We start from the raw sequence: 15,359 nt of genomic DNA, 5'->3' as shown, positions 1-15,359 counted from the left end.
TGAGCCCAGCTCACACTTTCTTTTTTTATGATAGTGGTGATTGGGGGAAATCATGACAGTCTTATATGGATTTTTCCAATACAGGGAAAGAAGTAGGAATCATGTACAGTCAACTTCCAGAGATTGGTTTAGGAAAGTAACAAAATATCCAGGAATACACTTGGCCTAAACACTCTAGGAAATTCTATCAACTCATAAGCAGGCTTTTTATTTTTTTAGATTCATAACACAGAGGGCCATATTATTATAATATATCCCCAGGGTCACATTGCCCTTTTAATTTTTATTTTATTTATTTTTCACATTACTGGAGATTAAACCCAGGGGCACTTTACCACTGAGCAATATCCCCAGCCCTTTTTTATTTTAAGACAGGGACTTTCTAAGTTGCCAAAGCTTGCCTTGAACTTGTGATTGTCCTACCTCAGCTTCCTAAATCACTGAGATTACAGACATGTGCCCGGCTGTATGCATTGCCTTTTTAATGGGTCCTTTGGGATACTGCTTCACATTTGTGATTGGATGATTTGTGCCCAAGAAACTTACTATATATCTGATGTCTTCTTCTTCTTCTTCTTCTTCTTCTTCTTCTTCTTCTTCTTCTTCTTCTTCTTCTTCTTCTTCTTCTTCTTCTTCTTATTATTATTATTATTATTATTATTATTATTTTTGGTCTCTATTCAGTTTAATACTGCATTCATTCTATAGAAATTTGGCAATAAATACATATATAAATACACTCCTAAGTCTTCTATTTAATGATGTAAATATTTTTCCAGGATCTTTTTGGCACAAGCTCTTGGGGCTCTAATCCCAGAGGCAGCACCACGTGTCGGTCAGTCCATAATATCACACTCTGATGGTTTTGCCCGAGATGGCTTGCTCTCTGATGTTCTCCCTGTAAGAGTGGGAAAGGAAGAAGCTGGGGCTGGGGGTAATGTTGAACCCTTAGCTACAGTCTCAGCATGTTTGCCAGAGGGACTAGAGGTTGAATAACTAGACTTACAAAAAAATTGCCTTGGCATATCCTTATAAAATATGTGTATCACTAAAAAAAGAAATGGAACTGCATACCATACTACAGTCACAAAACCAGCAGAAGGGGCCAGGGATATGCCTCAGTGGTAGACTGGCTAGCACGCACGAGGACCTGGGTTTGATCCCTAGTGCCATAAAAATAAACCAAAACTGGCAGAAAGACTAGCAGAAGGAGAGTAGAATAATAAGGGATCTAGGAAAGGAGGAAGCCAGGTAGAGAAAGATGAGTGAAACAGAGACAAATAGAAAAAACACACAAAGATGATCCAAGAAACTTCAAATGTATCTGTAATAAAAAGAATGTAAGTGGATTATGTTTACTGATTAAATTACAGATTTTGAAATCATTATTATTTTGGGTTGTCACTTGCATTTGAACCTGAAAAGAAAATCAGTAAATATACTTTGAGACAGAAAAAGAAAAAAATCCTCAAGAATTATGTGGATAAATTGACAAATATGCAGTTAAAATAGAAATTTTAACATAGGTGAATTAGAAAGGGATGGGTAAAGTTGTTAAAAATTAAAATTTAGAATATGAATAATAAATGAAAAATACAGAACTCTATAGTCAATAAATGGAGAATATGGGTTATTTCAAGAGCATATAGAACATTTCAAAATTGTTCACATTATAAAACAAATGAAGCATCAACACATCCGAGAAAACTAGTATTTTCACAGATCATAATGCAATTACTTATAAATATCTTAAAATAAAAAGATATCTAACTATTTTGCCCACCAAAAATTGGCTCAGTTTAATGAAAAAATCATAATGATAGTACTTAAAATATGACATATCAAATTGTGAGATATAAATAAAAGTGGTATTTAGACATATATTTCCATGCTTAAATCTATTTGAGGAATCAGGAAACACAGAAAACAAGGACTAATCCCCAAGAAGTTAGAAGTAAAATGGTATAATTACTCCTAAACATGGTGAGAAGAAAGAAATGATAAAAATAATATCAGAAATTAACAAAATAATGATGAAGAGGATAAAAAAAACTAAAGCTGATTCTCTAAGGAAAAAAAACCCAATAAAACAGCTAACACTGTGGAAATATCAATGGACAAGAGATATTAATATTAGGAATAAAAATGGAACTATAACTACAAAGATACAAAATGAGAAAATTACAAAATCTGAGTGAATAAAATTGACTCCAAAAGAAAACAGAAAACATAAATAGTCCAATAACCATTGAAGAAATCCAGTCAATATGTAAGTTTCCTCCCAACAGCCTTAGACCTACCTTCCTTGCCAAATACTTACACATATGTTCTGGTTTCTGATGATTTTAAAGGCGCATTTTACTAAATCTTGATTGAACAAATATTCCTTTTTGTCCAATAGTTTAAATGTGTTATTGCCCTGTGTTCTGCCTCCATTTTTCTCATGAGATTTCATCATTTTTCTGTTGTACGTAGCATACTACTTTCCTCTGACTGCTTTTAAGATTTTCTAATTATCTTTGGTTTGCAGCAGTTTGATCTTGATGTGCCTGTATGTAATTTTCTTCTTATTTATTCTGCTTGGAGTTGTCGACTTATCCTTTTGTTTTATTTCACCTGTTATCTGTTTCTAAATCTTAATTTCTGTTGCTCTAACTTTCATTTCTGATGTAGGCTGGAAACACCAGTAGTGTGTGTGAGAGTAGGTGTTAGATATGGTCTCTTCTGCCTTTCTTCCTGTTTCTCAGTCCATACCAATTCCCATCCCTATTCCTGAGTAAACTGGACACCTCTTAAGTGGATAGCCAGTTCAGGTAAGGTATAACCTGCCTTCTCCTGGCAAATGCAATAGGACCCTTGGCAACAGAGGAAATAGATTTGCCCAGCTTGCTCTTCACACAGAAATTCTTAAATTGAACCAAAGTGCATTCTAGTTACCAGTGGAATACATTTCGGATGATATCATCATGAATTACAAGGCAGAAAGAACTTGTGGATAAGCCTGGTGAAGGAGGAATAACTCTCAGATAGCTACTGATAAAATCTAGGTCTTGGCTGGGGTTGTGGCTCAGTGATAGAGTGCTCGCCTAGCATGCACAAGGCACTGGGTTCAATCCTCAGAAACATAAATGTAAAATAAAGATATTGTGTCCACCTAAAACTAAAAAAAAAAAAAAAATCTAGGCCTCAGTGGGCAAATGTGACCTTGGGATTCCAAGGCTTTGCCAAAAAACCATGAGTAATTTACTAAATCTCAAACAAGTTCCTGTATATGGCCTCTGGAACCTCAATAGTGCTATTTCCACTTACAGGCTGTTAAACCCAGATTGGGGACAGGACTTGGGAGTCTTAAGAAATACTACCTGTTTCCTTAAAAGAGTAGGCATGGAACCACCATTTGACCCAGCTAAACCACTCCCCAGTATTTATCCAAAATAATTAGTCATCATACTACCATGATACACGCAGACCCATGTTTATAGCAGCATGATTCACAATAGTCAAACTATGGAACCAGCCTAGGTGTCCACCGACAGATGAATGGGTAAAGAAAATGTATATATACACAATGGAGGGGTTTTTGGTTGTTTGTTTTTCTGTGGCAATGGGGATTGAACCCAGGGCCTTGTGCAAGCACTCTTCCCACTGAGCTATATCCCCAGCCCCTCAATGGAGTGTTATTCAGCCATAAATAAAAATGAAATTGTCTTTTGCAGAAAAATGGAAGAACTTGAGACCATTATGTTAAGCCAAACTCAGAAGGCCAAGGGTTGTGTTTTCTCTCATATGGAGAAGGTAGAGAGGAAAAAGGAAAAGAAAGGTGTGTGTGTGGGGAATCTCATGAAACTCAAAGGGAGATCAGTAGAGGAAAGGGACCAAAGGGTGGGAGAAGGGTAGGGAACAGCGGAAGAGTTGGGAAAGGATATTAGCCAAAGTATATTGTTAAATTATATGCATGTTTAAATATGTCACAAAAAATCCCATAATTATGTACAACTGTAAGGTACCAACAAAAATGTGTAAAATAAAAGAATAACTGCCTATTATGATTTGGATGTGAAGTGTCTCCCAAAAGCTTGGGTGTAAACCAATGCAAGAAGGTTCAAAGGTGAAATGATTAGATTATGAGAGCTTTCAGTTAATCAGTGGATTAATCCATTGATATGGATTAACGGGTGATAACTCTAGGCAGATAAGGTAGGACTGGAGGAAGTGGGTCACTGGGGATATGTCATTGGGTCTTTACTTTGTTCCTGGTGAGTGGAGTGCTCTCTCTGCCACACTCTTCCACCAGGATGTTCTGCCTCACCTCAGGCCTAAAGCTATTGAGTTGGGGACCACAGACTGAAGTTCTGAATCCGTGAGTCTTAATAACTTTCCTTTCTCTTAAATAGTTCTTGTCAGGTCTTTTGGTCACAGGGACACAGAGCTTGACTAAAACACTCCCTTAGCTTTAGACCCATAAACATCTATAATTGGGAAATGGCCCTGGCCATATTGAATTGAGAATGTCTTCCCCAGGTTGGTAGCACAACTGGCCATGGGCATTTACAGTTGCTTTGGGTTTCACATAGAAGCTTTCTAGTTAGGACATTCAAAGCATTCACTGATGACTACTTGGAATAGTGAACAGGGTCCCCAAGCTCAACAAGTGTTGTCAGAGGCCTTCACCTTTGTAGGAGATGTTCCCAGGCAGTGCAATATGGTGGCGTGCCATCATGAGCGGGACTCAGCCTCTCTTTCCATCAACCTGGTTTCTTTCTTTTTTTGCTTATTCTCACTAACAATATAAAGTTGGCTTTTGTGACAAATTTTTATTCAAGAAACCCTTCATTTTAGTAATTCAGTTTGTTGGGTAAAGACTCATCAAAGTCAGGAAGGACCTTCATGGGTCTGTCTTAGGCCATGCTGAGGAGGGGCAGGTCTGAGCAGGTTGGGACGGGGACTGCCATCTTCCCCACTTCCCTGGGACCGCCTGCTGTGGCTCCCAGCCTCAGCACCACTGCACAGTCCTCCACATGGCTGTGACACCTCCCCTTCAGTGACTCTTCCTTCTAACTGGGAGGGGAGAGAGATTGAGAAGAAACCTCAGCTGCTGCTTAAAACAGTTACAATGGGCAGCTCCAGCTGGTGTCCTGAATGTTAGACTGAAATCCTACACCTTTTCCCCTTGAGAAAATTGATTTTTGCAAACTCTTCTGGAGTTACACTAATTTTAAAGCAAATGTCCATCTGGGATGTCAAGGAACAGCTGGACACAGAGGGGACTGGTGTCATTCAGGTTTAGACCAGGACAACGTCCTGTCCTGGTCCAGTGGGCTCCATCTTCTACTCCGAGAAAGCGTCTCAGTGAGTTAAGTTTTTCCTAAACAAACTCAAAGATTCCTTGGCTCTCTGACAGGGGATGGGAGAGATGTCTGCCCCAATTCTGGTTCCTTGGACCGTCCAAGGATTTTGCTGTTGGAACATAAAACAAACCTGGTGCCCCTTTGCCAGGACTTGCTTGGCTCCTCTTCTCTCCTGTTTCATTTCAGATTCTACTCCTTCCAGCCTCAAGCTCCTGCCCTTCTTTGCTTTCCAGTCTTTAGCACTCTCTTAGTCACAGTTTACCTTTTTATTTCTGCTCTTTTTTCCCCCTTTAGATGGCACCCAGACAGATTCCTTTCTGGGGGGATCCTTCTCTGCATGGGCTTGCTTTTGTCATTGCTCTTAGTCATTCTAATTGTCCAGGCTTGGCAGGCCCAATTCACAGTGGGTGGTGGTGGCAGAGCCGTGCACATGTGCCAGGAAGGTGCAAAGGTATTAGGAAGAGGAAATGGATGATGATAAGCAGCTGGTCCTTGTAAGGTCTGCAGAGCACTCGATTAGTTAAGGAAAATGGTGGCAGGTATGCAGTGAACACTGGTCATCTCAACTGGTTTGTCTAGGACATTGTGGAATGTCCAGGGACATGTGGAGGCACAGCATCCGTTGGAACGAGAGTAAAGGAGAGACCTGTTGAGAGTCTGCATTTAGGATGGGCAGCAGAAGGCAGGTGACATCTAAGGCCTGAGGAGGCAGGAGGCTGATGGCCTGGTCCATAATTTACACCAGAGACCCCGACTAGAAACTGATCTTCTGTAGTGGTATCCAGATCTTAGAGAGCTCGGTCTCTGAGGGTCAGGACTGGAGATGCATGAAGTACAAGGTGAGTCTACCTTCAAGGTTTTTCTCAAGTGGTGAGAAGATGGGGTTGGGCATCCTTCAGGACACTCATCTTTAGTGGACTGGTCTGTGGTGCATAGGCCCAATGAGGAATGCTCCCCTGTTGTGCTTCAGATAAGAGAAGAAGCGATTTCAATATGTCCAAAGGCAAGAGGAAATTCCCCTCTACACATCCACAGGGAAAGCTGACTTCAGCCCATAATGCAAGATTCCACCTTTGGGTCATTTCACCCTTGGCAGAACAGAGACAGGGGAATTTATCTGGATAGTTACTGTCCTAAGCAGATGAGATGATGGTCTCAGAGGGGGTGGCCTCCATCTGCTCCTGTGTATGTGAAGTGGAAATCAATGATGGGTGAGCTGAGCTCTCTCCCATCCCTGGAGACATAGTCCAAGTATTCTTACTCTAGCACTTTGTTCTCAGGTTTTCTTGCCTAGAGGAGCTTAAGATCTTTTGCCTTTTGCTTGGTTTTCTAAACACTTCTCTCAGTTCTTTTTTTTTTTTAAATAATAAAGTTCCTTCTGACTCAAACAGACCTTCTCACTCATATAGACTACAATATAGGAATCAGAAAAGAAAAAAACAACAAAAACTCAGGCTTTTATTATCATAGATTTATTTTATAATTTCACATTGGTAACATTTTACTTTGTAGATTATCAATCAATGACAATGAGGCCATTTTCATGAATACAAAATCACATTAAATCAGGATGTAATGGATTACTCTCACATCATTGGTTGAACAGTATTGAGAAAAATACTTTAGAAAGATAAATGATCACAAATGAATGGTACTTTTTTTTTTAAAAAAAATGTTGTTACAATCTCAGGATATTCTTCGGTTAAGCTAACTCACAATTCAAAAGAATAACTTAATGTTTCAAAGTCAAGTCATTAACAATTGTCAACAACTGCTGGAATATTATCACATGTATAAAAGACAAGCATTTTCAAGAATTGCTGAAATGGTCTCTAAATGCAAAGGTATCACAACTGGACTGGAAGATTCTATCATTTTACTTGTTCCTGGACAACTAGAAGAATAAGGAAAGCATGCACTGAGCTGATGACAATAAGCATCACGAAAATCCCAAGAGCCTTAATGTATCAAGGGTTTTCCAAGTTCCAGACATCAAGAGAAGTACTAAAAGGGTGTTATGTCACTTGCTCCTAATAACCACCCTGTATTATAATCTTCCCATTTGCAGATGAGGAAACTTACATTCACAGAAGCTAAGCAACTTGGTTACAGTTGCACAAATCTACCATGAGGCTGTGCATCAACTGTGTCGGAGCTTCACCTAGCATGTAACTAAATGGTGCTCGTCTAAGCTGTCCTAGCACACTTGACATTGCATGTGTGGGCCAGATGCACACGCTCATTAAGTCTATGAACAAAGGAAGTTTGGATATATGCACAGATAGCAGCAGGGAAGCTTTATTCCAAGTTCTGCACAAAAGGAGTCACTGAAAACAAGCAAACCTAAGGGTAACTGCTGGCATGTTAACTTTTGGCTTTTGACACATTTGAGTCTACCTGTTATTTACTAGATATTTACAGAGTTCAAGGTGTAATTTGAAGATGGGACTGCTGAAAACTCTCTGCAGAATTTTGAGGACACAATTTGAAATCCACTAAGATGGTGGAAAGTGGACAGGCTCAAGTCAGGAGATCCTGAGCTGCTGCTTAGCATTTTGGTGTTGAGGAGACTACTTAACCCATATGACCTTCAGCTAATTTTTATATAAAATAAAATTAAAAACCCCTATAAAGTGTGGGGTTGCTGCACACTTAGATGTGTGTGAAATGCCTGGCACAGTGCAGGCCCTCAATAAAGGGGAGGGCCTTCACTCTCCTTTTTGTTCTCTATAGCCACTAAACCCCCTTCTCCAACCAGACTGGGCCCGGGCCTTGGAGTCATCTGTTCTTCAGGGTCTGATATGGCACCCAGCACAGAGGCAGGATGAACACTTCTCAGGAAAGAGAAAAAAGAAACCTATGGGTGGAGATGGTCCCATTCATTTAACCATGACCCACGACCTTTCTGCTGGGGCTGTGAATTTATCTACAAATATGGTTACTTTGCTTCCACTTGTCTGTACCAACAACTTATCTCATTGGAAACTTCCAGAAGGCATAGCCCATCTTGCAGGTTTGTACCTGCTCAACTGCAGGCAGTAGCTGGAGGTTTATAGCTCCTGTACGGTGTCTAGCAATGCTAGGGATTCAGCAAGAACTGGCTGAGCTGAGACAAGGAGATTCTGGACAAGCCAAGTCACTCTGTGACTTTCTAACTTATTATACTTTCTAACTTATTATAAAAGCTATTTTCTTTTCTAACATCAATTCTTTCTTCTATGGTACAGGTAAACTTTGGTCTATTTGGGGTTTTTAAAGGAAACCAGAAGTCTGGGTGTTTTGGATGTCTTTAGACTTACTATCTATTATTTTGAAGTTAATCTTTTAATAACAATTAATAAAAGTTAATCTTTTATTAACAATCTACTTAGGGGGTAAGAAACTCCAAACATTTTTTTCTAGAAAGAAAAAATAAAGACTTGGCTATCATGCCTTGACTTCAATTCTATACATTAAAGAAAATATCATAAGGGTCTTAGTTTAAATATACAAACGTCCCAGGTCCACTGGTTGGCAGTGGTCTTAGCAGTTGGTTTATAGTCATCGCCCTCATTATCCAAGTGGCCACAGCCTCCCTCTGGCCCTTCAATAGTCTCATTTTCTTTTCCTTCTTTCTTTCTTTTTTTTTTTTGGGGGGGGGTGCGGGATACTGGAGATTGAATATCCAGGGGCACTTTGCCACTGAGCTACTCCCCAGCCCTTTTTGTTTTTTTAAATTTTGAGACAGGGTCTTGCTAAATTGCTGAGGGCCTCACTAAGCTGCTGAGGCTGACCTTGAAGTTGGGATCCTTCTGCCTCAGCCTGCCAGTTCGCTGGAATTACAGGCGTGCACCAGCGCGCCCAGGGATATTCTCATTTCCAAAGGAGGCCTCTTCCTCCTCTTCTTCCCGTACTACCTTCATCAACTCCAGGAAGTTGGGAAGCGGGCCCTGATCCTTTAACTCCCTAAGCCGACACCAGAGAACCTCACCAAGGTTGGCCCCAGCCATGACCTGCTCCAGGCGGACCTGGTCCACGATATTCTTGGGGATGGCCCGTTTCTCCACAGCTCTCCGGAGCAGGGTTTCTAGTCTTAGCAGATAGGCTGAGACTTTCTCCCCTTCCTCCTGAAAGGTCTTCAGGTATCTCACCTGGGAGGTCCTGCGGCTCTCCAGGCTCCCAAACACCTGTTTAAAGGCCTCCAGACACTCCTCCACACTGATGGCTGGGTTGTCTGCCTGCACTATGTGCATGAGGTCCAGGGCGGGGCCACGCAGGCTCTCCACCAGCCACCTCTTCTTTTCTGCCTCTGAGACGGGCCACTCTTTGACTATCTCAGTGGCCTGTTCCAACCAGACCTCAAATGGCTCTTCCTCTGGGCCAGGCTTGGCACTCCCTGAGAACACTCTCAGTTTCCGATATCTCATGGGTAGCAGGGGCTGAGGGGCATGTGCCATTGCCTGTCCCAACAGATGGGCCAGTAACTCTGGAGATATACAGGGTACTGTAGCTGGAGATACCCCATCGTGCCCAAGGGCTCGGAACATACTTGAGACTGTCTGTCCCTCTTTTTCTAGAAAGATGTTCAGTCTTTCAAGAAATTCAGTGTCCTGGTTAGGGGTCTTAAAGATCACTTTCCAGACACCCCCCTTTCCCTGAACCTCACTAGGGATCACTGAGACATCAATATCCTCCATAAGCTCCAATAAGACGGCATTGGCATTCTCCTGCTTCCGGAATATCTTGCCAAGCAATCTATACCTGCCCAGAGACTTTAAAGTCTCCTGCAGGATTGCCTGGATCTCAGCCTCATCGCAGTCCACTGGTATGCCCATCACCATCAGCGACTTCTGGTCATCCACACTCATGATCCTGCACCAGTCCTCTAACAGTGCCACTGCCATTGTCCCAGATACTGAACCACTCACTCTCTATAGGTAGCAACTAGTGCTGTGGATATGCACAGCCTTAGGGGTGATAATACTCCAAACTCACAATCCACCAGAGGGTCTCTCCACGAGCAGTCTCAAAATCTTCAAGCAGGACCAGTTACTTGCACTTCCCCGTTTGTCTGCAGACCTACCCCAAGGTAGTGCCACTGCCTCTGGCTCTGCAGCCCACTTGCTGCTGTTTCCCTCCTGGACTTTGGCAGCTACGTGGCACTGACCCTTCCCTGACCGTGGAGGCACCTGGAAGAGCTGCTTTTCCCACTGTCGCCTGGTCTCTGACACTTCTCCTCTCTCCAGTTGGTGGGAAAATGTCTTCTACTCCAGCACCCAGGACTCCTGGAGAGACGCATTACAGAGGGTGGCTTAGAATCCTGGTGAAACAATGCTCATTTCTAACCACAGCCCAGGAAGCATTCGAACTCTAGTTTGGGATGGAACTGGGGGTAGACTGGAGTCTTCGCCTCCCACTGCACTTCTGTCCACGCCATTCTGATAGGGCTGTCCTGTTACACCCCTTCTTTGCTTATTGTGACTTTTCCCCTCTAGGGGAACTTACTGCAATCTAGTTTCCCTGCCTCAAATGATTAGTAGACATGTTGATTAATGTCTAGGTCCCACCTGCAGGCAGGATTCAAGATCTTTGCATGAGCTGGGGATGTAGCTCAATGGTAGAACATTTGCCTTGTGTTATGGTTTAGATAGGAGGTGTCCACCCAATGCTCACATGTGACACAATGCAAGGAAGTTTAGAGGTGAAATGATCAGGTTATGATAGCCTTAACCTCAGAGCAGTAATTCACTTGAAGGAATTAACTGGGCAGTAACTTAGGCAGGTAGGGTGTGTCTGGAGAAGACAGGTCACTGGGGGTGTGCCTTTGGGGTTTATATTTTGTCCTTGGTGAGTGCAGATCTCTCTGCTTCCTGGTGGCCATGTCCTGAGCTACTTTCATTAATTCACCACTCTCTTCTGCAGGATGTTCTGCCTCACCTTGGGTCCACAGCATTGCAGCCAGCCATCTATGAACTCAAGATTCTGAAACTGAGAGTACCAAATAAACTTTTCTCTTCTAAAACTGCTCTTGTCAGGTCTTTTGGTCATAGCAGTGAAAAAGCTGACTAATATACCTAGTATGCATGAGGCCCTGGGTTCAATGCCCAGCATCAAAAAACAAAACAAAACAAAAAACAAACCTTTGCTATTTGAAAGATGAGATAAGATGCAGCTAGATACCTTTTTATGAGTTCCAGAATGTTCTGTTAGAGTCAAGGAGTTTATATATTCAGCTTCCAGCAAAGGACGATGTTACCCTCCTCCACACAATGGTGTGTGAGTCTGAGCTTCATCCAGGCCAAACTATCCTGTTACACATAAATAAGAATGACATATTTTTATGCCTACTATCCAGTGATGAAGATTAATGCAACTTATTTAAAAACATGACAATCCAGTAGAGAAGGATGAAAAAATATGACCATTCTTCAAAATTTAACTTAAATTGCCTAAAAAAGATGGAAATGCTTCATGTCTTTGATTTAAAAAGTCTTAGTTGGGCATGGTGGTGCATGCCCATATTCCCAGACACTCAGGAGGCTGAGGCAGGAGGATCAAAAGTTCAAGGCAAGTCTCAGCAATTTAGCCAGGACCTAACCAATTCAGGGAGACTCTGTCTCAAAATAAATTAAAAAAACTTTGGACATAGCTCAATAATAACATACCCCTGGGTTCAATCCCTAGTACCAAAAAAAAAAAAAAAAAAAAAAAAATTCAACCGAGAGTTACTCAAACATATAAAAATAAGTTACTAAAATCTCAAATAAGTTAAATCTGGAATTATGGAATAATCCACTTTTAGGTCTAGTGAGGCTTCACAAAGGCACAAAGGGGTTGTTTCTTTGGCTATGGATGGTAAACTACTAACACAAAACTTTGTACGACCAACACTCATTTGATAGAGTGCTTGCCTGTCTGGACAGCAGAGAGCATAACGCGGAGGAGTCCCTACAATAATCATGAGGGTAACTTTTTTTTTTTTCTTTTTTCATAATGGGGATTGAACCCAGGGGTGCTTTACCACAGTGCTATATCACCAACCCTTTTATTTTGAGACAGTGTCTCCTTAAATTTCCGAGACTGGCCTTGAACTTGAAATCCTCCCACCTTAGTCTCTGAGTTGCTGGGATTACAGACCTGTGCCACTGTACCCAGCTGTGACTGGATAACAGGCCACATCCTGTGCTTAGAAAAACTATGGTAACTACTAAGTCACTAGGCAATGGAACCTCATGGGGACACTGCAGCATATGCATTCCACTGTTGACCCAAATGCTGTTGCTGAATATCCCACACTGAAGACGTGGAGTGTATGTTGGGAGCTACAATTATTTTCTCCTTGGCCTGAAAATCTCCACCAATCCAAACTGAGTTCATATATCACAGATGCCAGTTTATTGCTATGGTAGCAGCTGTTCTAGAAAGAGTGGCTCCAAAATCCTTCTGGGAGTTGCTGAAGGTCACACCATAGTGCCAGAGAGCTAGAAGAACAAAATGTTGCCCCATACCTATGCCTGGAAGCCCCAGGGACCTGAGACTGCTGATAGCTCCAGGCCTGCATTTCCTTTCTAAAATATAGGATGACTTTCCTCCCCATTGGAGTATCTAGAGGACACCTGGTATGTAAAAAGACACTGAAGGCCCAGGAAGAAACATCTCCCATGCTGTTAAGGTTTAGATATATGGTATCCCACCCCCACTCCAAACCTCATGTGTGCGACAATACAAGAATGTTCAGAGGTGAAAAGATTGAGTTATGAGAGTCTCAGCCTAACCAGTACATTTATCCACTGGTGGATTAACTGGCTGGAAGATGTGGGTCATGGGGAGTGTACCTTGGGGTTTACATTTGTCCCTGGTGAGCAGAGCACCCTCTCTCTCTCTTTCTGTGCTCCCTGATGGCTCTGCTCTTCCACCATATGTTCTGCCTCACCTTGGGCTCAGGGCTATGGAGTCGGTCATTTATGGACAGAGGCCTCTGAAACCATGAGCCCCAAATAAACTTTCCCTCCTCTATGTTGTTCTTGTCAGGTCTTTTGGTCACAGCGACAAACAAACAAACAAACAAAAAAACATATGACTAAAACAGAGGCCTGTGGAAAAGCTGTCATGCCAAAGTTCGGGTCACCTCTGGAGGGCTCTTCTCGCACGATAGAATTCCCAACTAGAATGTGAACCTCAATAAAGAGCTTCAAGTGGATTGCCGATTGAATCCAGGGGTGTTTTATCTCCCCTGTCCTGTTTTATTTTGAGACAGGGTCTTGCTAAATTGGGGAAGCTGGCCTTGAATTTGTCATTCTCCTGCTTCACCTCCCTAGTCGCTGGGATTACAGACGTATGCCAATGTGCCTGGCAAAATATGTAAGAACTTGATAAGGGGTCCACAGGATAATCTGGAAAAGAAACCAGGCTTCCAAGTGAAGACCCCCCACTGAAATTGTTGGTTTAGTTTAATCAGATCCTGATCTTGGGTACGGTACCTCAATCTCTCGAAATCTGTTTCCTAACTTGGAAAGCGGTCACCCCACTGGGCTGCTGTGCCTCGGAAATTACACAAACTCGCTTTAACAAACGCGAAGCACATCTGCACCTAAGTCCTGGGAGGAGATGAGTATATTCTCTGTCTTCCTGACTTCTCGTTTCGGAGATTCCTAATCTTCAAAGGGTGGCCGCATGCCCTCCAAATTTAACTCCATACATCAAACGATCCCTCACAGTTGAGAGGGGCGGACAGGTGGACAATGTGGCTGAATTCTTCGTCCTGCTGCCCTTCGCAAACCCACCCAGGTCACTGAGCATGCGCACACCTTCCTCCAGAGCCACCAAAGGATGGACTAGTTTCTGCAGGCTTTTGCCACAGTGGAGCAAGGTGAAGAGGGGGGCTGGAAAGGACCAGCGGCAGTGGCCTCAGGCTGAAATGACGTAGAGATGGACAGAAGAATGAAGAAGGAAGACCCCCACAGAGGGAAAATGCCCAGTGATATCCACCAACCTTGCGGCCGTGGCTGCAAATCTGCACATATACATCGAGTCCCCAATTTTCCTCCAGCTTGACCCCACACAATTCACCGCACTCCCTCCCAACGAGCACCTACTACCTACTGCCCACGTGACACACGGGCCTGCTCACACGTAATGAGCCACGCAAGTGGCACCTGGCAACCCGGGAAACATGTTGGCTCTGGCGCAGTGCGCAACTGGGGCAGAGATGTGGGCTCTAGTTGGTGCGCCCCGGAAGCCAGAAAGTCTGGCGATTTAGGGAATGTGTATCATTCTGATTAGCCCCACCCCCACTTTTAATGCTGTTAGTGGTCGGAAGATACCAAATCATGACACTCTCTTGGTCCTTTCTTGGGGCAGTGGCGTATATTATGGTACCTGGTACCATAACTTACTATATTATGGTACCTTGGCTAATACAGAGGTTCTATTTCTTTATTCCGTAAACTGTGGTGCAAGGCAAGGATTCGCAGACTGCACTTTTTGCTACACACCATCTCTCTCATATTTCCCTTTCCATTTGCTAAGCCCCTCTGCAGTTCTCCCCTCCATCTTGTACTCTCCCCGCCCCCAACACCATGGATGCACAAAACCGAGAACCTTCTTATTTCCCTTTGCTTTCTGTAGCCCGCCTAGGCATAAAGATACATAGCTTTAGTGTCCTGGGGTCAGCAGGCACGTTCCTGTTCCTGCTACTTGACTGCACCCTTTCTCCTCCCAGCGCTTGCCAGGCTGACCCCTTCCACATCCATCAGTTCACACCTCGGGTAAGAGGGTGGGAGCCGCATCCTTGATGCGCCCTCGCCCCAGGCCCACCTCCGCAATGCGACAAAAGAGAGGCGCCAGGGCCAGTAGGTGGGAGAGATGGCCTTGGGTCCTCGGCCCGCTTACCTGACCCACACTTACCCAGGCGCCGAGAGCGGTTAGCGGTATGCCCCTGCGCATATGTTAGCCGGTGGTCTGGCCGCTTCACTTCCGGAGCGCAAGGCTCTGGGGCGCCGCCCTCCCCTCCCCTCTCGCTCCGCGCTCTCC

The 15,359-nt window shown here is 43.3% G+C and overlaps 1 protein-coding gene across 2 annotated transcripts; it reads right to left on the bottom strand.

Moving 5' to 3' along the window:
* Positions 1-7,014: 7,014 nt before the first annotated feature.
* Positions 7,015-15,359, bottom strand: Pnma2 (PNMA family member 2). Of its 2 annotated transcripts, none has more exons than XM_048801554.1 (3): positions 15,234-15,359; positions 11,508-11,635; positions 7,015-10,612 (listed from the first exon to the last, which is right to left on the bottom strand). In XM_048801554.1, exon 3 carries the CDS (start codon positions 10,229-10,231, stop codon positions 9,167-9,169), a length of 1,065 nt encoding a protein of 354 aa, XP_048657511.1. In that variant the 5' UTR covers positions 10,232-10,612; positions 11,508-11,635; positions 15,234-15,359; the 3' UTR covers positions 7,015-9,166. The 2 variants fall into 2 exon arrangements, with proteins under 2 accessions (XP_048657511.1, XP_015354879.1); XM_015499393.2 differs by having other exon boundaries at positions 15,219-15,353.

The sequence above is a fragment of the Marmota marmota genome, unplaced genomic scaffold (genome assembly GCF_001458135.2).
Source record: "Marmota marmota marmota unplaced genomic scaffold, marMar, whole genome shotgun sequence".
NCBI lineage: Eukaryota > Metazoa > Chordata > Mammalia > Rodentia > Sciuridae > Marmota > Marmota marmota.
This window is presented reverse-complemented; position numbering and strand designations above follow the sequence as displayed.

What these genes read in the sequence shown, in the direction of transcription:
- Pnma2 (XM_048801554.1), bottom strand. Translation starts at nt 10,231, where the DNA reads ATGGCAGTGGCACTGTTAGAGGACTGGTGCAGGATCATGAGTGTGGAT.